General features: G+C 41.2%; 1 protein-coding gene across 1 annotated transcript in view; it reads left to right on the forward strand.

Moving 5' to 3' along the window:
• Positions 1–20,445, forward strand: part of tgfbr1b (transforming growth factor, beta receptor 1 b) — an 84,369-nt gene that overhangs the window by 29,682 nt on the left and 34,242 nt on the right. Inside the window, exon 2 of the mRNA XM_030397824.1 lies at positions 13,956–14,207. Within this exon, the coding sequence (XP_030253684.1) occupies positions 13,956–14,207 (252 nt within the window). The remainder of the gene's footprint in view (positions 1–13,955; positions 14,208–20,445) is intronic.

A 20,445-nucleotide genomic window follows, 5' to 3' on the forward strand; every position in this document is an offset into this window, starting at 1 on the left:
TACTTGTTCCCATGGTAGCAGAATAGTATTTACTGACATGTTCAATCTAGACTGAATCGAATTAAAGGGGGCTACAGGTCTAATCATGTCACCTGACCCCCTGTGAAATAGACGACATTTTTTAAAGTGCAACAGAAAGACACTTAAAATCAATTTCTCCTCTTGCTGAAGTGTTGCTCCTTAAGATAAAATCCTGTAATTAATTATTGATACAAACTTTGATCCAGCAGACTAATTTTACTCAAAATGCCTGTTTAAATGCCTCAGCCTCTGGCTCTCTCAAACATCAATTTTTATCCCCTATTTCCATGAAGCAGATAGGAGTAGACTGCACTAGGACATGGTAATCATTAAAATGGTTCATGACGTTGCCCTCATAAGACTTATGAAAAGTGTGTGAGGGAGAGCCAACTGGGAGATGGCTAGATATAGACAGCCCTTTTTAAAATAATTTGGGTTTACGTCATTGTCTCCAGACCAGGAACTAGTTCCCATGATGTGTCAGTGTCATTTGAAAATGAATTAAACATTTCATGCAAATCCACTTAAGAAGTTAATGAGAACATTAAGAACATTTCTCAGACGATTCAGATTAATTGATTATGTGGAGAAGGTCTGTAACGACGAAGTATCTGGTCAACTTGAACCCACCCACAATTATCAGTACTTCTCCAGTGAGAAGAAAGACAAATGCTGTTTAAACATAAACACATAATCGTCAGACCACTGAAAATCCCATCTCAAGCCTCATTCACTGCAGAGAGTGATTTGCATGAAGTACGGAGGTGCTAACACAGTCTCCAGAATGATGTCTTAACTGATTCGCTGTGAGCAGCACACATTTCAGTCCCACACCAGGCTCTGGTGCAAACATAACCACAGCCAAGTACATTACACTTGAAATACCTGAAATATTAGCCCTTTTTAGATAGAAAAGGTGGCACATTTGCTCTAAGGTGAGAATGGCAATTTGCCGGCCTGTCTCTAAAACGGAGGCGTAGTATTCCTCCTTTTCCAAAAGCTGCCTCCGAGGTAGGTGTAAACATGTGACGTGACGTGAAGCTCGAAGTTCAGCTGTGAACAGTTGACAGTCCAAGGCAAAAAATCGGCGGACCAAAACAGACCCCCAATTTGCCTTCCTCTGTCTAAAACCGTGGGCCGAGCCGCCAAAAGGACGGGCAAATTGGCCCCGTCTAAAAACGGCTATTGACTTGTGCTGTCCGCAGCTTGTAGGTTCCTTTTTATTTAGTTATATTTTTTCTTGACACGCTCAGTGTTTTCCTTCTACTGTTGTAAGTGTGAGATGGAAAGAGGAAGGGGGTCAGAAGAGGAGAGGAGGTATAAAGGGTAAAGGAAGGAAGGATGGAGGGAGGATGTGAGGGGATGGGGATATTAATTAGGAGGGAGCAGAAGGTGAGGAAGAACGGGGAGGGGTGGATGGAGGGATAAATGTGGCTCAGCCCCCTAAACTGCTGATGGTCATATATTGTTCTCTGTTACTTGGCTACTACACATCCAACAGTGCACAATGTGTAGTGCGGCTATAAAATTGGCACTCTTTGGATTAGCGTTATTGGCATGACAGAAGGCAGCAGTGGTTGGCTATACAGGTCCAGCATAGACTGAACCTCCAGATGGCACTGCAGTAAATTTTACCTCCATGTTGCCTCAAAAATGAGAGATTATTGAAAACATTGTTGTGCTATCTGTAATGTGAGTTAGGTTACAATTAATAAGATTAATTCAATTTGCGTTTGAAGGGTTCATTCTTGACCTTGGAAAAATATATACTTTACTCAAGGGCCAACTGGTAGATGTCTCATGGCCCTCATCAGTACATAGTGTTTGCCCACTTTCATCAGCCTGTTCACCTGCTGCCACCCTGGCAAAAGATTCTAAAGAGCAGAAGAGTACTACAGGGAAGCTTCTTTCCTCAGGCTGTGAGACTCCTTAATTCAACCCCCTGAATTTTTTTGACTTAAACACTAGTTGTTTATCAAAATGATTGACCATCAATCGTTGGTCAATCAACTATATAGTGAATCTACTATAATGAATGAAGTAGATGGACTGATCATCATCTGAATAATCTAAACTATGAATTAGGCTACTGCTTACGATTAAACCCATCAATAATTTCCATGTGTCCTTGTTTTCTGCACCAACCCATCTCTGAACCATTGTCTGAGACATACCACTGACAACTATCCCCTCAATGTGAACGATGATGTTTTCTCACACAGAAAGAAAGTAATGAACTGTAACTGACTGTCGGTACAAAATATCTGCTAGCAAAAATACCAGCATGAGCCCACTAAAATCTTTGTTTTTCAGACCCAGTGTACTTGTTGACTGCGAGGTGCTTCTAGAGTTCATGTTCACTGGTAAAACTGTTTCGACTTATCCAGTTTTCAGAAAAATGCCTTTTAGCTTCAGGATTCAGGACTGAGCCACGTGAAGAGGGATGTGAAGTTTTTCTGAATTATTTGAAATTCTCTAGGTTATACTTGAAGAATGAACAGCTGGCCTACTTTTCACTCTTATCACTCCTATTTTTTTTGCACTGGTCTATTTCATGGCCTAGTGAACTTTAAGTATGGAGGGGGGAGTGTAGTTGGCAACAAGGTTTTCTCTAGGCTTGTTGTAAGCTTCAGGGCTCTAGAATACTTGATTTAAAAAGAACAACTGGGCATGTTTAAAAGGCTGCCAAATCCAGTGCTTTTTACAAATACCAGGTCAAATGCTAAAAGATGGAAGTCGTGAGTTATGGTGAGGATGATGATGCATAATTGTTGGTGAAAAAACTAATTTAAACCATTTTAATCTTAATAGGTCCATAATATACAAGTCCCTTAAGAATTTTAACAGAACTGGAGGACAAATTAACATACAAGAATGATTAGCAATTGAATTAAAGCTGCAAGCAGTGATGATCCGGCCCTCGCCGTCCACGTATGTCAGGCTTTTGCGCTGTCGGAGGGCGGGTACATAGATGTCTGCATGTGCAAGCGTTTACTGGATTTGATCTGAATGGGTGAAATACCACTGCCTGTGTCCACTACATGGCACTAGAGATCACCCATCAATTATATGTCATGTTGTAATGTATGATGTGGAGAAAACAACCTGTAAACACCATGTAAATTCGATGATGTTTGTCCGCACTGCTAATGGCTGAGAGTAGGATAGCGCTTCAGTTACCTTCTTTCAAAAATGTATGCATCTGTTATGTGTGAGAAAGAGAGTGTGTGTATGTGTGTTGGTTTTGCTTGCATATATTGTGTAAAGCACTTTGTGCTACATGTTATTTGTATGAAAAGTGCTATAGAAATAAAGTCAGATTGATTGATATGAGGCTGACTTCCTGTGTCCAGTGGGTGGCGCTATGGATATGACACAGTATTGATGCATAGAAGTATTCAGGGACCAAACCTTCTACATGTGTGACCAATTTGGTGTAGATGGGAAAGTGTATGTTGGAGTTATAAGGACTTCCTGCTTTGTGGCAAAACATCGAAATCGACCGCACTGCCGAAACGGACGGCACGGCGAAAACCTTTTACAACTTTTCATCCTAAAGGTCTGAAGATGATACTGACTGAATGTGAAGTCTGTGGTGTTAAATCTGAGGAGGAGTATGCTAAAGTACGGGTCTGTCGTTATGGATCCAGGAGGGTTTTTTGTGCATCTGGTCATGATATGCATACCGATCGCTGTGCATGTAGGTGGCGGGGCTTCAAGCTTGAAATCTTCCATGGGGTGCTGTGGAGCCATCTTGTCATTGAAAAGGCTCAGACCCTAGCAGATACCAATGTTCATGACTAGTGATGACTAGGGGTGTGCCAAAATATCTATACTATGATATATCACGATATTTCGTCTTGAGGTACATTATCGATACACTGGTGCCAAATATCAATATTTAAAAATATAAAAAAAAAATTATATATATATATTTTTTTTTGGCCCACCACCACCACCCCTCTTCGGAGGACAGCTTTATCTTTATTCAAACATAGGTATACAACCAAAGAACATTTAAAAAATGGTTTAAGTAGCTCTGAAACCCACACATATAGATATTTAATGATAGTTGTAGTCAGTGTGTGTGTTAAGAAGAGACACTGTGCAATATACTCTTTGTTTACTTGGCTGTCATTCATGTGAAATTGATTGACAATGTTTTGTAATTCCTGTGAAATGGATTCAGTGCAGTCAATAAATTCTGAATTTCTTCGGTGACACAGATATCGTGATGTATCGTGGATGAAATTTCTTGTAATTTGTCAATTATCGCAGAATTGCTGTATCGTGATATTATCGTTATCGAGGGCAAAATATTGTGATGGTCTAATATTGCGAGGTACCTGGTGATACCCAGCCCTACAATGGTTGTATTGTCGTATTCACTCACAAGATGTCACCAAAATCACACTGTCCCTTTTAAAATCTTTCAGAAAATGATGTAAGTGTATCTAATCGTATCGTTGGCGGAATATCGTGATATCATATCGTGAGCTGAATATCGTGTATCGTATCGTGAGATTAGTGTATTGCTACAGCCCTAGTGATGACTGTGCAAACTTTGGTGTGTGTAGGAGTTTGTCTGTACGTACAAAATGGCCCACTCTGCCGGCCAATATCAAAGCTGTCAGTGAGTGCCTGCGGACCTAGTGTGTCCTGCACCATTGGCACTATTTTGCCTCGTCAGTTTTTGACTGACTGAGCATATAGAATTTGTGGCTTATCTGATGGGTGAGAGAAATTACTGATCAGTTGTCGAGCTAAGCAAATCAGTGTATGAGAGGAAAGACCAAAAAAGATAGCAGAGGCCCCTTGAGCCTGTAGCTGGTGGTTCCATGATTTCACCCATTTAATGTGGTATCTCTTTTTCACCTCTGCCTCTTCTCTGTGACATTTACAACTGTCCATCAGGCATGTTTTCGATCATAAGAGGCTATAATAGAGTGGTTTAAAAACTGTACTGCTTTTTACTAACAATAGTTAGATTATCCACTCTCATGAGTGGTCTGGTTTCCCTTTTTGATAACTCTCCATGTAACCCTGTATTTACTTCCTCTCGAGCAGGCACAAAAAGTATGAGCTTGTGTTCAGAGCAGCATTTTGGCTCAGAGGTGAGGTAACGCAATAGTCTGCCTTCATTGCCACTAGTTCTGATGTCACTTCGAAGTGCTGACCTCATCATCAAGATCAAGCTCCCATAAAGAGTGTCGTGGCAAAGGGGTGTAATTACATCGGCTTGTGATGCACTGGGGACTTTTTCTGAAAAGCTAACATTCTGAAAGACGCGTCTGTAAAATTTTAATATATTCACAACTCCTGTGTAATTACTGGTTTTTACTGTTTTACTGAATTTGTTGGCAATTTGGTCCAATGCAATTTGGAGAGTCTATAAGAGCCGCCCGATTACATTTTATCCCCATCCAAGTTAACTCGGCGCCTAACTGGAAGTTAGCCGACTCGGTCGATGGAAGTCTCGAGTGTGCATGCTCTTCGTCTCACCCACAATTAAAGTCTTGGAAACACTGAACCGCATTTTAGATTTCAGTATTCGGGTCATGATTGAGATGAAGAGACTGTGCTAAAGCTGTCACTGAGTTTTCCTGCCACAACATATCCTCGGCTCATCAACCACTGAGTATTGCACTGCTCTAAATTGGGGCTTAAGTATCTGCTGGAATTTTACAAGCAGAGCATTTGCTTGTTCACAACCAGGTTTGAGCTGTTTTGTTAATTCTGAAGAATATTACTTAAGTATTTACAGCCTTGCTATGCTGTTTACAGCCTCAAGATACTGTGTTTTCAGTGTTGTTATGCAGCCATTTTTTGCACTGTAGAAGCATACTGAATAGACTTCTGCTGCTCATTTATCATTGATGTGGTGGCAGATACTTTGTGGCTGTATTTTTGGTGTTTAGGCAAAAAAAAGAGTTTAATTCATTGTAATGAAGACACGTTATTCATCCTGCTGGATGGAACGACAGCAGTGGATGTTTTCTTGCAGCTAGAATATAACACAGCTGTGTGCAGTTGACATGACAATAGATTAACAGATTGTATCAACCAGTCAAGTAAAATTAGAGATACCAAGTTCCTGTTGGGGCTGGGTTCCTGTTAGGGCTGGGTTCTCCCCAGAAATCTTTAGTGTGGCAGCGCACCGTCTGTCCGGGTGGGTCAGACCTTCTTAGGGACTTTATTTCTAAAAAGCGACTAGCAACAAATTTAGCGACTTATTTAGATCATCAGGGGAAAGGCGAGAAATATATTATATTGTAATTCTCCTGCTGCTAATAGTCATCGCAGTCTGTGGCTCCCCTGCAGCAGTGTCGGCTCTCTGTCCTCTCACACGGCTGCAGGCGGCAGGTGTGTGTGTGGGGGGGCTGGCTGGGGCAGCAGGAGCGGACGCTGCGGCCGCTCGCTCTGTGGATTTGAGACCGTATAGCTGCCGTCTACTCTGTTTTGATCCGTTAATTCTCTGACTTCTTAGTCTTTCTAAATTCCACTGGTACTTTACCAGCGATAACCTGAATCTGCTGAGTCTCGATCTTCACTCTCACTCTTTCTCTCCAGATTAGGATGTCATCGTTCATCTTGTAAAAATGCACATAGTTTGTTTGATCTTCTCCCTTTACTGTTGTTACTTCAAATATATTTGTCTCTGTAGTGAGTTTGTGATTATTTGGTAAAGATTTCTCTATTAAACCATTTGTATATGGCTTAAAATAATCTCTTTATTTTTCTGAAAAATGCTTGGTTTTCACCGAACCCGTAGTCATATCGTATCGTATCGATATCGAGATATCTGGCATGAGTATCGAGATATGAAATTTTGTCCATATCGTTCAGCCCTAGTTCCTGTACATCAGTGGTTCTCAAATGGTGGGGCGTCAGGTGAGGTGTCAGGGGGGGCGTGAGAGGCAGGGCAGGACGCAAAGGTCTATTTCCACTGGATACCTGTCCGCTGCATTTCGTCTCCGTCACGCCAGCGGAGCTGATAGGTTTCACTTTCACTTTAGTCTATGTGTTAACTACCACCAGATCTGCTGCGCTGCGTGTCTGCTCCGTCCAGCTCCGGCAGTCCGGAGCCCTCCGGAACAGATACGCAGGACTTCTATATATCTGGCGGATGCTGGAGCACGACGCAGCAATTCAGCTGAATTTTGCACCGAGCAGACAGGAAGTCAAGTGCTGAAATAACAATATAACATCCGGTTACTTTTCAAAATATAACACTCCGTGTTGACACCAGCACACAAATCTCCAAAAAGAGACAAACACAAGCTCTTCTGCTGATCCTTCGGTCGGGAAATATGGAGCAGGAAATATGACGATGCTTACATGGGTGCGCAAGGCAGGGATCAGGTATTGGTAAACATAATGACTGGCCACCACGCTTTTTATGCCTCTGATTCATGTCTTCATGTCACTCTGCAAGTAGTCCATTCAATAGTCACGACGGAACTTCATTGAAAGCAGAGCTCCACCAAAGAGCCTGCAAACGTTGCGGAAGGTTTTCTCATGTGTCAGTGTTTCTCCCATTCTGCTGCTGGATTTTCAGTGCCACCTCTGCAAAAAAGAAAAAAAAAAAAAAAGATGTGATTTTTTGATATTTTTTTAATATCACCAGTGAATGGCGAATTTAAGTTGCACACAGTGAAAGCACTACACCCCAAGTTATCTTATATCCTCGTCATCCTATTCAAAGGCTGCCAATTCTCAGCACCCTCCTCTCTGTAAAAGTTTCAGATGCGGGGAGGGGTGAAATTTCGCTCTGGCGCTGATCCGCCTCTGGAGGTAGTATAAGGGCCGCATTATTGGCAAACCGAACCAGCTTGAATAGATAAGCCAGCGGCGCGGAGCGGTGGTGCGTCAATCGTACAGTCTGATAAAAGAGATTTTTCCCACAAAGCAACGTTATATGATGAAACAAAAGTAATGCAACTGTAACTAGGGCTGGGCGATATGGACTAATAGTCATATCCCGATATATTTAGGCTGAATATCGATATACGATATATATCCCGATATTTTTATGCAAAGTGAGAGCAAATGTTCAGTCAAAATCAAAGCCAAATATGACGTGGGTGGGAATTTCGTCATTTTAGGGGCAAGTCCATTTGGCCTTCACTTTTTTTTTTGTCAGGGGCACAAAGGCCACATGACAGGGCACAAAGGCCACTGAGTAAAATTTGTTGATTTACCTTTCAGACTGATACCATAACATCCTAATTTATAATAAGACATGGATTATGTATTAAAACATTTTTTAAATACCAATATCAAGTTAATGTTACATTACAAAACAGTTTTTTTAAGTAGGGTTAGGGTGAGGTGAGTTTTGTGACACCTTACTGAATATTAGTGTTATTGAATATTTCTCCCAAATAGAAATTCCCCAAAATTATGGCAAAGCACATTTTTTCCAAACAAAAAAATTGTAGGAATAACCAGCAGGAGACCACTGATGTGTGGAGTGATTTTGGTGGCACTACACTCTGAATAATAGTGAAGTTATTGAATATTTTTTGTAGTATCTCTTTTCAGTGTTGCACTTTGTAGATGGTCCCTGCGCCCTCGTCTCACAGCTGGCTGACCATACAGACCAGAGTTAATGTCCAGACGCTCGTTTTGATTAACATACGGTTGTAGCTCGTTGTCTACCATACTACGTCAGTTACGTATCATGTCAAAACCGTCTGCGCTCGCTTTCGCACCTGTGCTGTAAGTTTCGTTCTTCTGTTTTGAGACGCTGCTGCTGTTTGAGAGGCTTTCACGTGAGATCATCGTGATGATGAGAACCCACCTGCGCGAACCGCAGACTCACTGAAGTTACTGTGAGTGACTACTGTGCACTCAGTTGGCTGTAATTCAGGGCAAGCTCGCTACGCTGTGCCGGAGTGTCTGTTCCAGCCCCTCCCCTCTCTGTGCATGAAGGAGGAGGGGCGGGGGGAGCAGTGCAGAGAGCTCCGGGTCAGCGGTTTGCCCGGAGCAAGGATCACAGCGCAAATTTGAACTATATCGATGTATGCGATATGGTTTAATTCCATATCACATTTCAAAAATATATCGATATAAGTTTTATATCGAAATATCGCCCAGCCCTAACTGTAACTGTCTTTGGCAACTTATATGAGGAAAAAAATACCACAGCTGTACGTGGAGAAGCGTACGTCCTCCTGTCCGTCCTCCTGTCCGTCCTCTTGTCTGTCCTACCGACTCCTCATCACATTTCTGCCTGAAAAACAGCGTCTGGCACCAGCATAAAACTTTAACTCACCAAGGGTTTGTGATGAAAATAAATCGCCGCTACCGTAAGCCCTCCGGACCGAGACTTACGTGAACTTTCCCCGGAAAACAGCCTCTGGAGTGAGACAGCTTCCAGTTAAAAAAACGTAACTTTGTCACTTTCCAGGATGTTTGGTGGGTCAGGATCTCAATCATAAAACATTATAACAGCATCCATATGATTATAAACTGTCCGCGGGTTTAGACTGACAGGAGGACACCTGGGAAACACCTTGAGAACACACCAACGTCATCATCATGACATGTACCGTCCAGCCTCTTTAGGAGCCGCAGCGCCGGCTTTCTGTGTGAATTACAAAGCAGTTCGTCTTTAAGGCTGAGATGCTTCGCTCTGTGTGAATCACCATCGGTGGAGAAATGGCGAACCAATGCTGTGGAGATAATGCAGTGTGGCTGTGTAAAAAGGGCTATTCACTCACACACACACACACGCACACTCACACTCGCACTCAGATTCACACACACACAATGAAAAGGCACTCTACGTTCACACCTCCACTGACCTGTTGAGAGTCAGACACTTCTCTCAGGTGCATGCTGTGTAACTACACCTCAACACTGTCCAAACATATCCACCTCTCAGTGTAACACACATACACTCTTCACATTGAATTAGGCAAGAGCAGCCTTGGTAACAACAGGGCACACAATTGGTCCATTTTGTGACGTTGTGTTGTTTAGTCTGGCTGTCTGTCTGGCGTCATTCTAAACAACGCCTCAGATAAGTCACCCACATGCGTCTGTCCGGGGACGGACAGATGAACCACGGACACCCGTCACCGTCAACAGGGGGTGCTTCTTTTTTACGAGAAGACCGCAGCAGCCCACCAAACAACCCGCCTATAAAGCAGCTAACATTGAAAATGAGTATAGTGCCGCTGCGCTAGCAGTATAGCGCCGCAGCGCCGCTGTTCCACCGTCTGGGGAGAACCCTGTGTTGTGTACTATTTGCTGGTCACACAGGGAAATGTACAGTGGCCCTGAAAGCTCACAGCACTGCAACTTAAGAAAACACATGCAAAAAGACAAAACACAAGCAAATTGAGAAAACATTTTCATCAGTTTGACAACACATGCGCAGCATTAAAGGAGAACTTCGGTCGATTTAAACATGTAGCTTCATTGCTCAAGCTACCCTTGACTTGCCAGTACCGAAGACGCGAACACATTTGGTCCAACCATTACAGAGCTCCGTGAACGGAGACCTAGCATTGACAGCTAACAGCATGGGGTCAGAACTTTACACTGTGTTTTAACGCTACAGTGCTGTGTGCTAAGGTGTCTGCTGTTGTTGCATAACTTTTGGTGTGACATGTGGAGCATGTTAAGACACTTAAAACACAGTGTAAAGTTCTGACCCCATGCTGTTAGCTGTCAATGCTAGGTCTCCGTTCACGGAGCTCTGTAATGGTTGGACCAAATGTGTTCGCGTCTTCGGTACTGGCAAGTCAAGGGTAGCTTGAGCAATGAAGCTGCATGTTTAAATCGACCGAAGTTCTCCTTTAAGAAAACGCACTGCAAAGACCACAACACAACACATTAAAAAATGTGGATGGTATATTTGACTTCTACACATCTAAGACTACAACTGTATGACTTATAACCTAGTTGTAAACTTAGATGTGTATAAGTCAAATATACCATCCATAGCCAGGAATTATTGAGCAAAGTGTTTTTACAGTAGCTCAAATATGGTCAAATATGCATTCTCCAGGTATAAACATGAGTGTCTACCAAAAAGGGGCTACTAAGTTGAATACCTCTATTTGGAAAGAATGAACCATTCTAGGATGATTGGCTTTTGTTTAAGAATGATTGGTGGTTCACCATGAATGCAGATCCCGCATGTTATTCAGAAGCAACAAACTTATATATCCAAGAACCCGTCACACCTCTTTTGGTTCCACAATGCTGGCATGCTATATAGAATGGAGTGACTTTATGCCGGGCTGCTTGGTTCAATGTGAACAGACAAAGGCGATGTAGAGGCCAGACTTCATTTTGGTGCTTTTGCAGAAGATTACTGGATAGGATTACCTCGTAATGTTGACTTGGCATGTGTTGGCGGGACAAACTTGTCTGACTTGTCTGTACTAAGAGTGAATCTGGAGACCACTGTCAGCTGGCTTTTATTTAGCTGTCTGATGTCTACTGATCTGTTTTCCTTTTCTTCCTGTCTTTCCTACACACACACACACACACACACACACACACACACACACACACACACACACACACACACACGCGCTTGCTGTTGTTTTGCTGTTGTATTTGTATGCACCTCCCAGACTTTGTCTGGAGTTCACTTCTAGACAATTCCATGAATTCCATGAGTGGGAAGGCCTGCTGTAATCTAATGTAAGAACATTCTCAGACTGCTCCTGTATTTCGTCCTTGTAATGTTGTAGACACATTCACTGTAAATTTACTGAATCATTTCTTGTGTGGAAGTCATTACATTACCACAGTAAAGATGTTGAGCCATAGGGCAGATTTGCACTAGTGTACCTTTCAAACTTTTAATACCATCTGCCGGTGTGTGTTCATGTCAGACACCCGGAGCAGACTGTGTGCCTGCCCTTGTTAATTATTCAGAGGTCTTGTCTTAGAAGGTGTGTGTTGCTTTAACCTGGCTAACCATGCATGATGTGTTTCTGAGCTGCATAATGATACCAGCCTGTGAGCTCTGTCTGCCCTGTGTTAGGGGCAAGGACACTGTGGAGACAGACACAGAGAGGGTGACCTGGTTTATTCATAGCCTTCCATAACACCATTACTAATGGTTTGAAGCCTAAGGGATTGCTAAACAGACTTCCTCACATTAAGCACATTCCTGGCTCTGCGAGTGTCTGGCCTGCTAATTCCCACTGTTGAAAGGTGATTAAAGATGGCCTGACCTGTGGCTCCAGCATCTTTTTTGGAAACCAAAGAAAAGACTCAGGATAACAACACATGCTTTAAATTCTCCCAACTTGTCAGAGTTGTTTTAGATTGACATTAGTTGAATTAGAAAAACAATACTGCATTTTAACCACCTGAATTATTCCAAATCAACCAAAACCCTGAATACACTTAAAAACATTATCCGTATGGACTATTGTTCCCGCTGGATGTTAGCAGTGTCACTTGGACTGTTGGATGCTGCAGTTAATGCTTAACTTTGATTGGCAATGCAGGAGATAAAGGGTTGTGGAATTGGACAGGATGAGGCCTGATGCACATTTCAATACATTTATCAGATTCAATTATGAACTGTAATTTTCTCTTTCAGCCAACTTGTATTGTTATGAAATATAGCGAATTAGAACTTTATGGCGTTCCTTAAAGTCTGCATCATACGATAGCCATAAATAAAGCCTTTCAGCAGCTGATCATAAACAGAAATTAAGTATTAATGTAGAAATTCAAGCAGTTTGTAATGTTATCCTTGTAAGGTAATTGGTTTTGGTTTGGACCAAAATCATATGTAGGATATAAGAGTATGAATATGACATTGTTTTGGAATTGAAAGCTGGCCTCAAAGCTGCCTTCAAATATGAGACGTGCAGTCAGGATCTGGTTGTAAGTAGAAACGTTACTGTGACTGAAAAAAGACATGCCTCTTTGGGCAGGAGCATCATTAGGAAATGGTGAAACTTATTATCAAAATAGTTGGTTGATTAATTCAATAGTTGAACACTTGTGGATTAATAGCAGCCCTAACTTAATGTCTACTGCATTAAAATGCATGAATGAAACTGTAACTATGAGTTATGCAACTGAAGCTTGTACTTTAAGCAAGAGTCCCTGTCCACCTGTTTTTTTTTTTTTGTTGTTTTCTTACAAAGACTATTATATAATATATGCTGATGGCACATAGTGAAGCACTTTTTTTATAAACCCTGTGAATGTACATTTTATAACTTATTGTAACTTAAATTGTAGGACGTTGGTTGTTTATTGTTACTAGCAACTAAAACAACACTAATCATTAATTTCATGAACTGACTTAAGTGGGACAATTTATGGGATGGAAGGCTGAAGTGCCTGACTTTTTATTTCACGTGAAAAAATATTTTTCTGTCAACCATGTGTTCACCAGCTGTGCTGCAGCTGTGTGTGTTTGCATGTTTGTGCGTCTGTGTGGTGGGTGTGTCTGTCTGTCTGGGTCTCTCCTGCCAGTAACAAAGCAAACTTTTGGAGAGAGACAAGTCTAGTCAGTCAGTGCATGTGTGTGTAAAGTTTTACTGGAGTGACGCAATGTCTTGCTCTTCCCTGAGGGAGAGCTCCTTCCCAATACCGACACAAACTCAGACATACACAAACGCACATCAGGAAGGAAGCCGTGTACAGTGGGGTGAAAAAATCTGAGGGAAGTCAATGAAAAACACAGGAAACAGAAATAAAAAGAGCATTCTTCATTTTCTCACACAGTAGATTTAAATGGATTAAAAAATGTGTAAAAATAAACCCATTAAAGAGGACAAAAAAATTATTTCTGATTGATTGATTCACTTTCTTCTCTGTAAAATGGAACAAAAGGTTGGGATTGACTGCTTCAAACGTATGTGAGCCTACCTTGACAAAAAAACAAAACAAGTTGAGCCTCAAATCTACCTCTTCATCCCTGTCTTCTCCTCTTCCTCCAGCTCTCCAGTGTTACTGTGACCGCTGCAGTGCCAACTCCAGCTGCACAACGGATGGTGTCTGTTTCGTCGCCATCCGCCAGTCAGACAGCCAGCTGACCACAGAGCAGCGCCAGTGCGTGAACGAAAACGAACTGATCCCACGAGACCGACCCTTCATCTGTGCCCCGTCTAGCAAACATGGAAATGGCATTTACCCAATGTGCTGTACCACAGACTTCTGCAACAAGGAGCCTAATCTAATAGACTTTCCTGGTAAACATACACTCACTCACGCACACACACACAAATTTAAACATTTTGCCAAATTTGAATTGGATCTATGGTTGTGTAAAGATGTAGCCATATTTCTGACTGTTGTTTTCCAAAATGTAGCAGTTTACCTTAAAGTGATAGTTGTTATGATGGTCATGTACTGCAGGTAATACAGTGACTTGGGATAAGTACCTCATACAACCACACATCAAAAGGCCACAACTATCACTTTTACACACTGAGGTCCTATAATATTGCCAGTGGTAGCTAAAACAACTTGTCTAGACATATTTGATTCTCCGACATTTAGGTAGAGTAAGAAATACTAACTCTAACGTGCTTATAAGGTTTCGGAAATGTTTATTGTTGATGGCAGCTGTATTTAGCTTCCAGGGAATTTCAATGTTGATGTCATGTTGTTGTTTCTTGTTGTTTTACCAAAATAATAAGAACCTTCATATTTCTGACTGCCAAAATTGAATATTTGAAGGTTGACAAAGGTAGTATTTTCACCAGGATGTTCTTTTTAGAACACATCTTACACTGGCTTCTTTTTCAACTGGTTATTAAGTGTACTTGTCAAGGACACCAAAAATTGGTGTTTAAATTGCTGGAGGGGGCATCTGTCTTTAACTCAAAAGACAAGCAAAAATGTGCTGAAATGTTTTCTTACAATTGGTTTGAGCAGTCACAGTTGCAAGGATATTTGAAGACCAGGTCATACATTGCCACTCATTATTGACAGTGTTAACGACCTAGGCAGTCCTTATAACTGACTTGTCACATTGAATTGTACCTGTTAAGCAACACAGTCAGCAGAAGTTAAATGACAAAATGGGCAGGACTGGTCTATGCTGCCTGTGTATTTACGCTTATGCTGTACAAGTATACAGGTGCCTCTCAAAAGGGTACGGGTTAGGTCAGGGTCAGGGAATTTGAATATCATGAAAAAATTCATTTTTTCCATAGTTAGTTTTCCAAGTACAAAAAGTGAAGAATTTTCAAGTCTTTTCTGTTTTTAATTTTGATGATTCGATGAGCACAATAATACCATGGTCAGCAAACCAGTTACTAGTAGATTTGGCACTATGGGCATGTGCAAGGAAAAGGAAGTCAGCATAGCATACTGTGTATGGAAATGCAGGTTTCCTTTTCCAGCAGGGCTAGTAACTAGTAAACCTCAGCAGTGCCATAGGCTGATTGTCTCCAAGGAGCCTCAACCAAGGATTGAGTGCAAAAATTAACATACTTTTCAGAAGGTCAACATTTCTGTATTATAAACCTTTTTTTTTGATTGGTCTTATGTAATATTTTAATAGTTTGGATATGCTGAATCTTGAGCTGTAAACTGTTCCCCTTTCTGAATTAGATCACGGAAAGAAATTACATTTCCATGATATTCAAATTTTTTGAGAAGCACCTTTATAGTTGGGTTAGTGGCTGGCATGTCATGACCCCCTCTGTTTCACTACTGTGTCTCCTTTCTGCTGGTTTAGCAAAGAAAATTGTTTTCTCAGATTAAGGCCTTGCAACTAGAGCTACGTGTACCAATCCAATCTAGCTATTTCCTTTAACTCACATACAATGACTGTATTATTTTTTTCTGAGACCTGAACAACTTGTCAGAACTGAAGTGGATGTGTTTGTTTTTTTTGTTGGCCTAACTGTTAAAGACAAAAAAGCAGCAACACATGATGGAAAGAAAGCTGACTGCTGCCATTTCAGTCGATGAGTCAGTTTAGTCAAGAGTCAAAGGCCAACCCGAAGTCTGTCGGGAACGAATATTTGTTATTTGTTGTTCTAACACTGTAGTTGCATCTTTAACTGGGGCATTTGAAAATGGCGTGACTGTCATATTGTATGCTGTTTTTTCAGCTGTCAAATTACTGTTTGTGGAGACATCACCGAAGCTAAATAAGATGTTGGAATAAAGTTTGTGTCATGGGTTGTGATCGCTTTAGCAGTATAACTAATCCCTTTAGCCCTACATCTAGTCCAAGGAAAAGGCTAGTGACAAAATATAATTAAATACAATTAGAAATAGGTTTCTTCAGAATATGGTTTTAACCCCCAGCGATGCTTGAAAGTTAGAGTTGTCAAGATAACCACAGTTAAAGCTGCAGTCTGTAGTTATGAGTTATGTGTATCATGTCAAACTGTCTTTCGAGGTACACAAGGTCAGAGGGGCGCGTTCCTCTGTATATTAAGGAGGTCCATTTTGAAAGTCCCAGTGAGAAGTCCATCCAGAGCAATCATATTACAATACAGTCATCTTGCATCCAAGTAACAACTCAATTTCTTCCATTATCTGTTGCCCCTCTCTGTATCATATCTCAGGGAAAATGTTAATCTTTCCATATTGTGAATTTCTTTTACTATTTCTATCCAGTCCAGGATAGTCGGACATTCAGTGCTCAGCCATTTCTTGGTTATTGCTTTTTTGCTACTTGCTAGTTATATTTGTAATAGATATGTCTTGTTTATTCACTCCAGCTGGTATGTTTTCTAGATGTATAATGCTGAAACTAAGGTCAAGCTGTAAGTTAATAGTTGATCTATTCACTGTGATTACATCTACCCATTATGAAGTGATGTTCGGGCACTCCAGGAATATGTGGAAATGGTCAGCAGACATATTACCACACCTTCTCCAGCACTGTCCTTGTTCTGGGTTGTTGATCTGTAAGCTTTAAATGTTTGGATTTATGAAGTACCTTAAAACATTTTTCCAGGTGAATTCCCTCCACAGGTCTGAACCAGAGGTGGTGGACTGTGTCCTGCAAACAATCATCTTCAGATAACTTTATGTTGGCTTCTTTCTCCTATCTTGCTTTGATATAGGTAGTAGAAAGACCTGTCTAGTTGTAGAGTGGATTCAGTGGTTGAGGACACCGGATTGAGGACACCGGATTTCGTCACATGATGAAAACAGTTGAACCTCGTTATCATGTACCCTCCCGCACCCATTTTAGTAGTAAAGTGATCCCAGAACATTAAGTATGCTGGGGGATATTGAAAACGAACTGAGGCAAGCACCCTACCTTGCTCTCTCCACCGATAGCTGGACCTCCCGTGAACTGCGGCGCTGCGCTGCTATACTGCTAGCTCAGCGCCACTATACTCATTTTCAATTGGGTGTTTGTGGGCTGCCGCGGTCTTCTCGTAAAAAAAGCGCCCCCCGGCTGATGGTGACGAGCGTCCGTCCGTCCGTCTGACGGACGCTCGTCACCCCCGCTGATGGCGATAACGACCGTCTCTTCCCCCCCGGCCGACGGTGCGGCACTACACTAAAAATTTCTGGGGAGAACCCTGATACTTGATTGGGAAATGAGGGGCTTTGTGCTGCAGACTCATCCACTGTATGAGAGCCACACAAGTGAACACCTGGCTGAAGAACCTAGTGCATGCAATTACTGAATGGAAGCTAGAGTGAGCAAATATCCAAATTCCTGTAACCACAGACAATGCACAAAGAATTGTGCAATTATTTTTACAATGCAGTATTGCCTTTGCTAGTCTGAGTAGTTTTATATTAAGATATTGAAAGCGTACCGTTACCGTGGCCCAAAAACCGTGATGCATACCAAACCATGGGAAAACTGTACCGTTGCATCCCTAGTGATTGGTATGCCAGAATCCCAGTGAAGCCCCTTTTGGACAGGATTAACATTACAGGGGGGGGTGATGGCATGAAATATTCAGTAAGTATTCCAGTAACAATAAAGGAAAAAAATCAAGTAGTGCTGCCTTAGCTCAAAAACAGTGTTGGTATTATTTACAAACAAAAAAAGAAATAAAATGAAAATTGGTATTGGCAGTCCATGGTATTGCTTAGCAGTCTGAAAGGAATCTCTAATTATGATTTCTAAAAATATCCTTTATTGAATCATGGATATTCCATCACAGCAACACAACCCCAATTCTCGTCGATAGTTTTGCACTCTTTGTTGCCGTAAAAGACGTGAGCTCAGTGGTTGCTTCTCTGTTCCAGTACTGACCCAATTCTGTTCCGCAGCACTATATACTGCTGATCAATGTTCAGTGACATTCAATTTCTAGACGATTGAAAACAGAGACAGTAACTTTGAACAAACACTTCATCTCATCATGAAACTCAAACATTTCTGCTCACTCCACGTCTTCTGCCTGTTTTAATTCTTTTTGTCACAGCAACTCCATTTGATTCACATAGGCATTATGACTAGGTACGTCCTCCCCCTAGCCTGCTAGCCATGCAGGCGAACTGACAGGGAAACAGTGTGTTGCAACATTACCATTTTTCAATGCACCAAGTGCCTCAGATTCTTTTCAGACTGCCAACCAACATTAAGAATGATAAAAGACCAATAGAACTAACAGGAACATACAGGCGTAGCAAAGGTCTAATTAATTAGCATGAATAAAATTCACCCTGTGGCTTTACAGTGGAAGTGAATGACCTATGATGAATTGGCATTTTATGAAATACTAGTTTATTGATGAGGGATATTTTTAGTTAATTCATTTTTCATTTAACAGCCACTGTACAGCAGACTTTTCTTTGACCCATGAATATTTACAATGCTTTTTACCTGCTACCTTGGAAAGAAACTCACCTGTAGCAAAGTCTGTTCTTCAGTAAAGATTTAGGTGTGTTCGCTGAATATAAAGACTTGATTTAAAATATTCAGGAGGCTGAACAGTCAATGGCAGTTATATCCAGTCTACCAACATTGGCTACCAATTACCAGCATTGGTTCAAGGCGTTTTCCCTTACTCATACATTCACATACATTAGTCTTATCTATATAATCTGTCACTGTGATTAGAACTCTCTGCCTTTCACTTTGGTGCTACCCCTCCTTGCACACCAGATACTAAATATCAGACTAGTGTCAGAGCTCTTTCTGTAACAGCACTTCCATGTTTAATCAGTCATCACACAACATTTATGCAATGTAGACCTTTTTTTTAATGCTCGAGCCATTTCTTAACATGAATTTTGGATAAAGATGCCATGTTTGAAATGGATGACAAAACATACATGTGTGGAAGCATACATATGATTTTGATTTAATCATTATTGTTACATGACCGGTTGGATAGGATTTTTACAGACTTGTAATCTGACAGCTGATGGCATGTCGAACAAGTCATTTAGAAGCTGAGCTAAAATGTTCTGTGCTCTAATTCACAAAGCATTTTGGAAGCACCACTTATGATTTGTCCTCCACTACCTCGCCATCATCCATCAGATAGAGTAATAAACTACCATGTGAATCTCGGCTTCCCCAGTGATGTTTACTTGAGACCCCCAATCATACGTAGGTCAGTGGCTGAGTATATAAATTAGGGCTGTCAAAGTTAACGCTTTAATAACTCGTTAATGCAACATCCTCTTAACGCCGTTAATTTTTTTAACACGCGATTAACGCTCGGTATTAAAAAAAAAAAGAAACGCGCATTGTATGATTTAAGGCCGTCGGTGGCATCTGTAGTCTTGATCCAGAGGGTGGCAGACGAATATGAAAGGGAATCAGAGGAAGAAGAAGCAGGGTTGGCGGTTCGGGAAAAACATGGTGGACTGAAAAGCGAAAGTGAAAGGAAATGGAGAAAGGACTTATGAACGGCAAATTCACTTTCAAAACACTGCCAGATGGTTCGGTAGATAGGACAAAAGATGAAAAAAAATACATTAAGGTACATTTAGAAAGAAATGTGACAAAACAATTGAGATTAATTTGCGATTAAAGATCGAGTTAACTATGGTCAAAATGTGATTAATCGCGATTAGAAAAATTAATCGTTTGACAGCCGTAATATAAATGCAGAAGAAGATCTTATATTTATTCAAGCTCTATTACATTAATGCCGATTGACATTAAAGGTCAAAATTGTTGGCAAAGATTACAAATATATGAAGATATATATTTTTTTATATCTATTTTTATTTTTTTTTTTACATATGCTCAGCGAGACAAGAACCTGTCCCAGCTTGCGGTCAGTCAAAGACAGAAATTTCCAGGACACAGACACAAAAACACAAAGACAGTTATATCCAATGATGATTCAGACTCTGTGGTACATTTGTCCCTTCTGTTTTGAGGTGCCTTTCCTACATCCAGTTCAGTAAAAAGCTTTGTAGTTGCATCTTTGGATTGTGTGTGTGTCTGTCTGTGTGTGTGTGTGTGTGAGAGTGTGTCTGTCTGTGTGTGTGAGAGTGTGTGTGTGTGTGTGAGAGTGTGTGTGTGTGTGTGTG

This window comes from Sparus aurata, chromosome 19, assembly GCF_900880675.1.
Source record: "Sparus aurata chromosome 19, fSpaAur1.1, whole genome shotgun sequence".
Classification (NCBI taxonomy): Eukaryota; Metazoa; Chordata; class Actinopteri; order Spariformes; family Sparidae; genus Sparus; species Sparus aurata.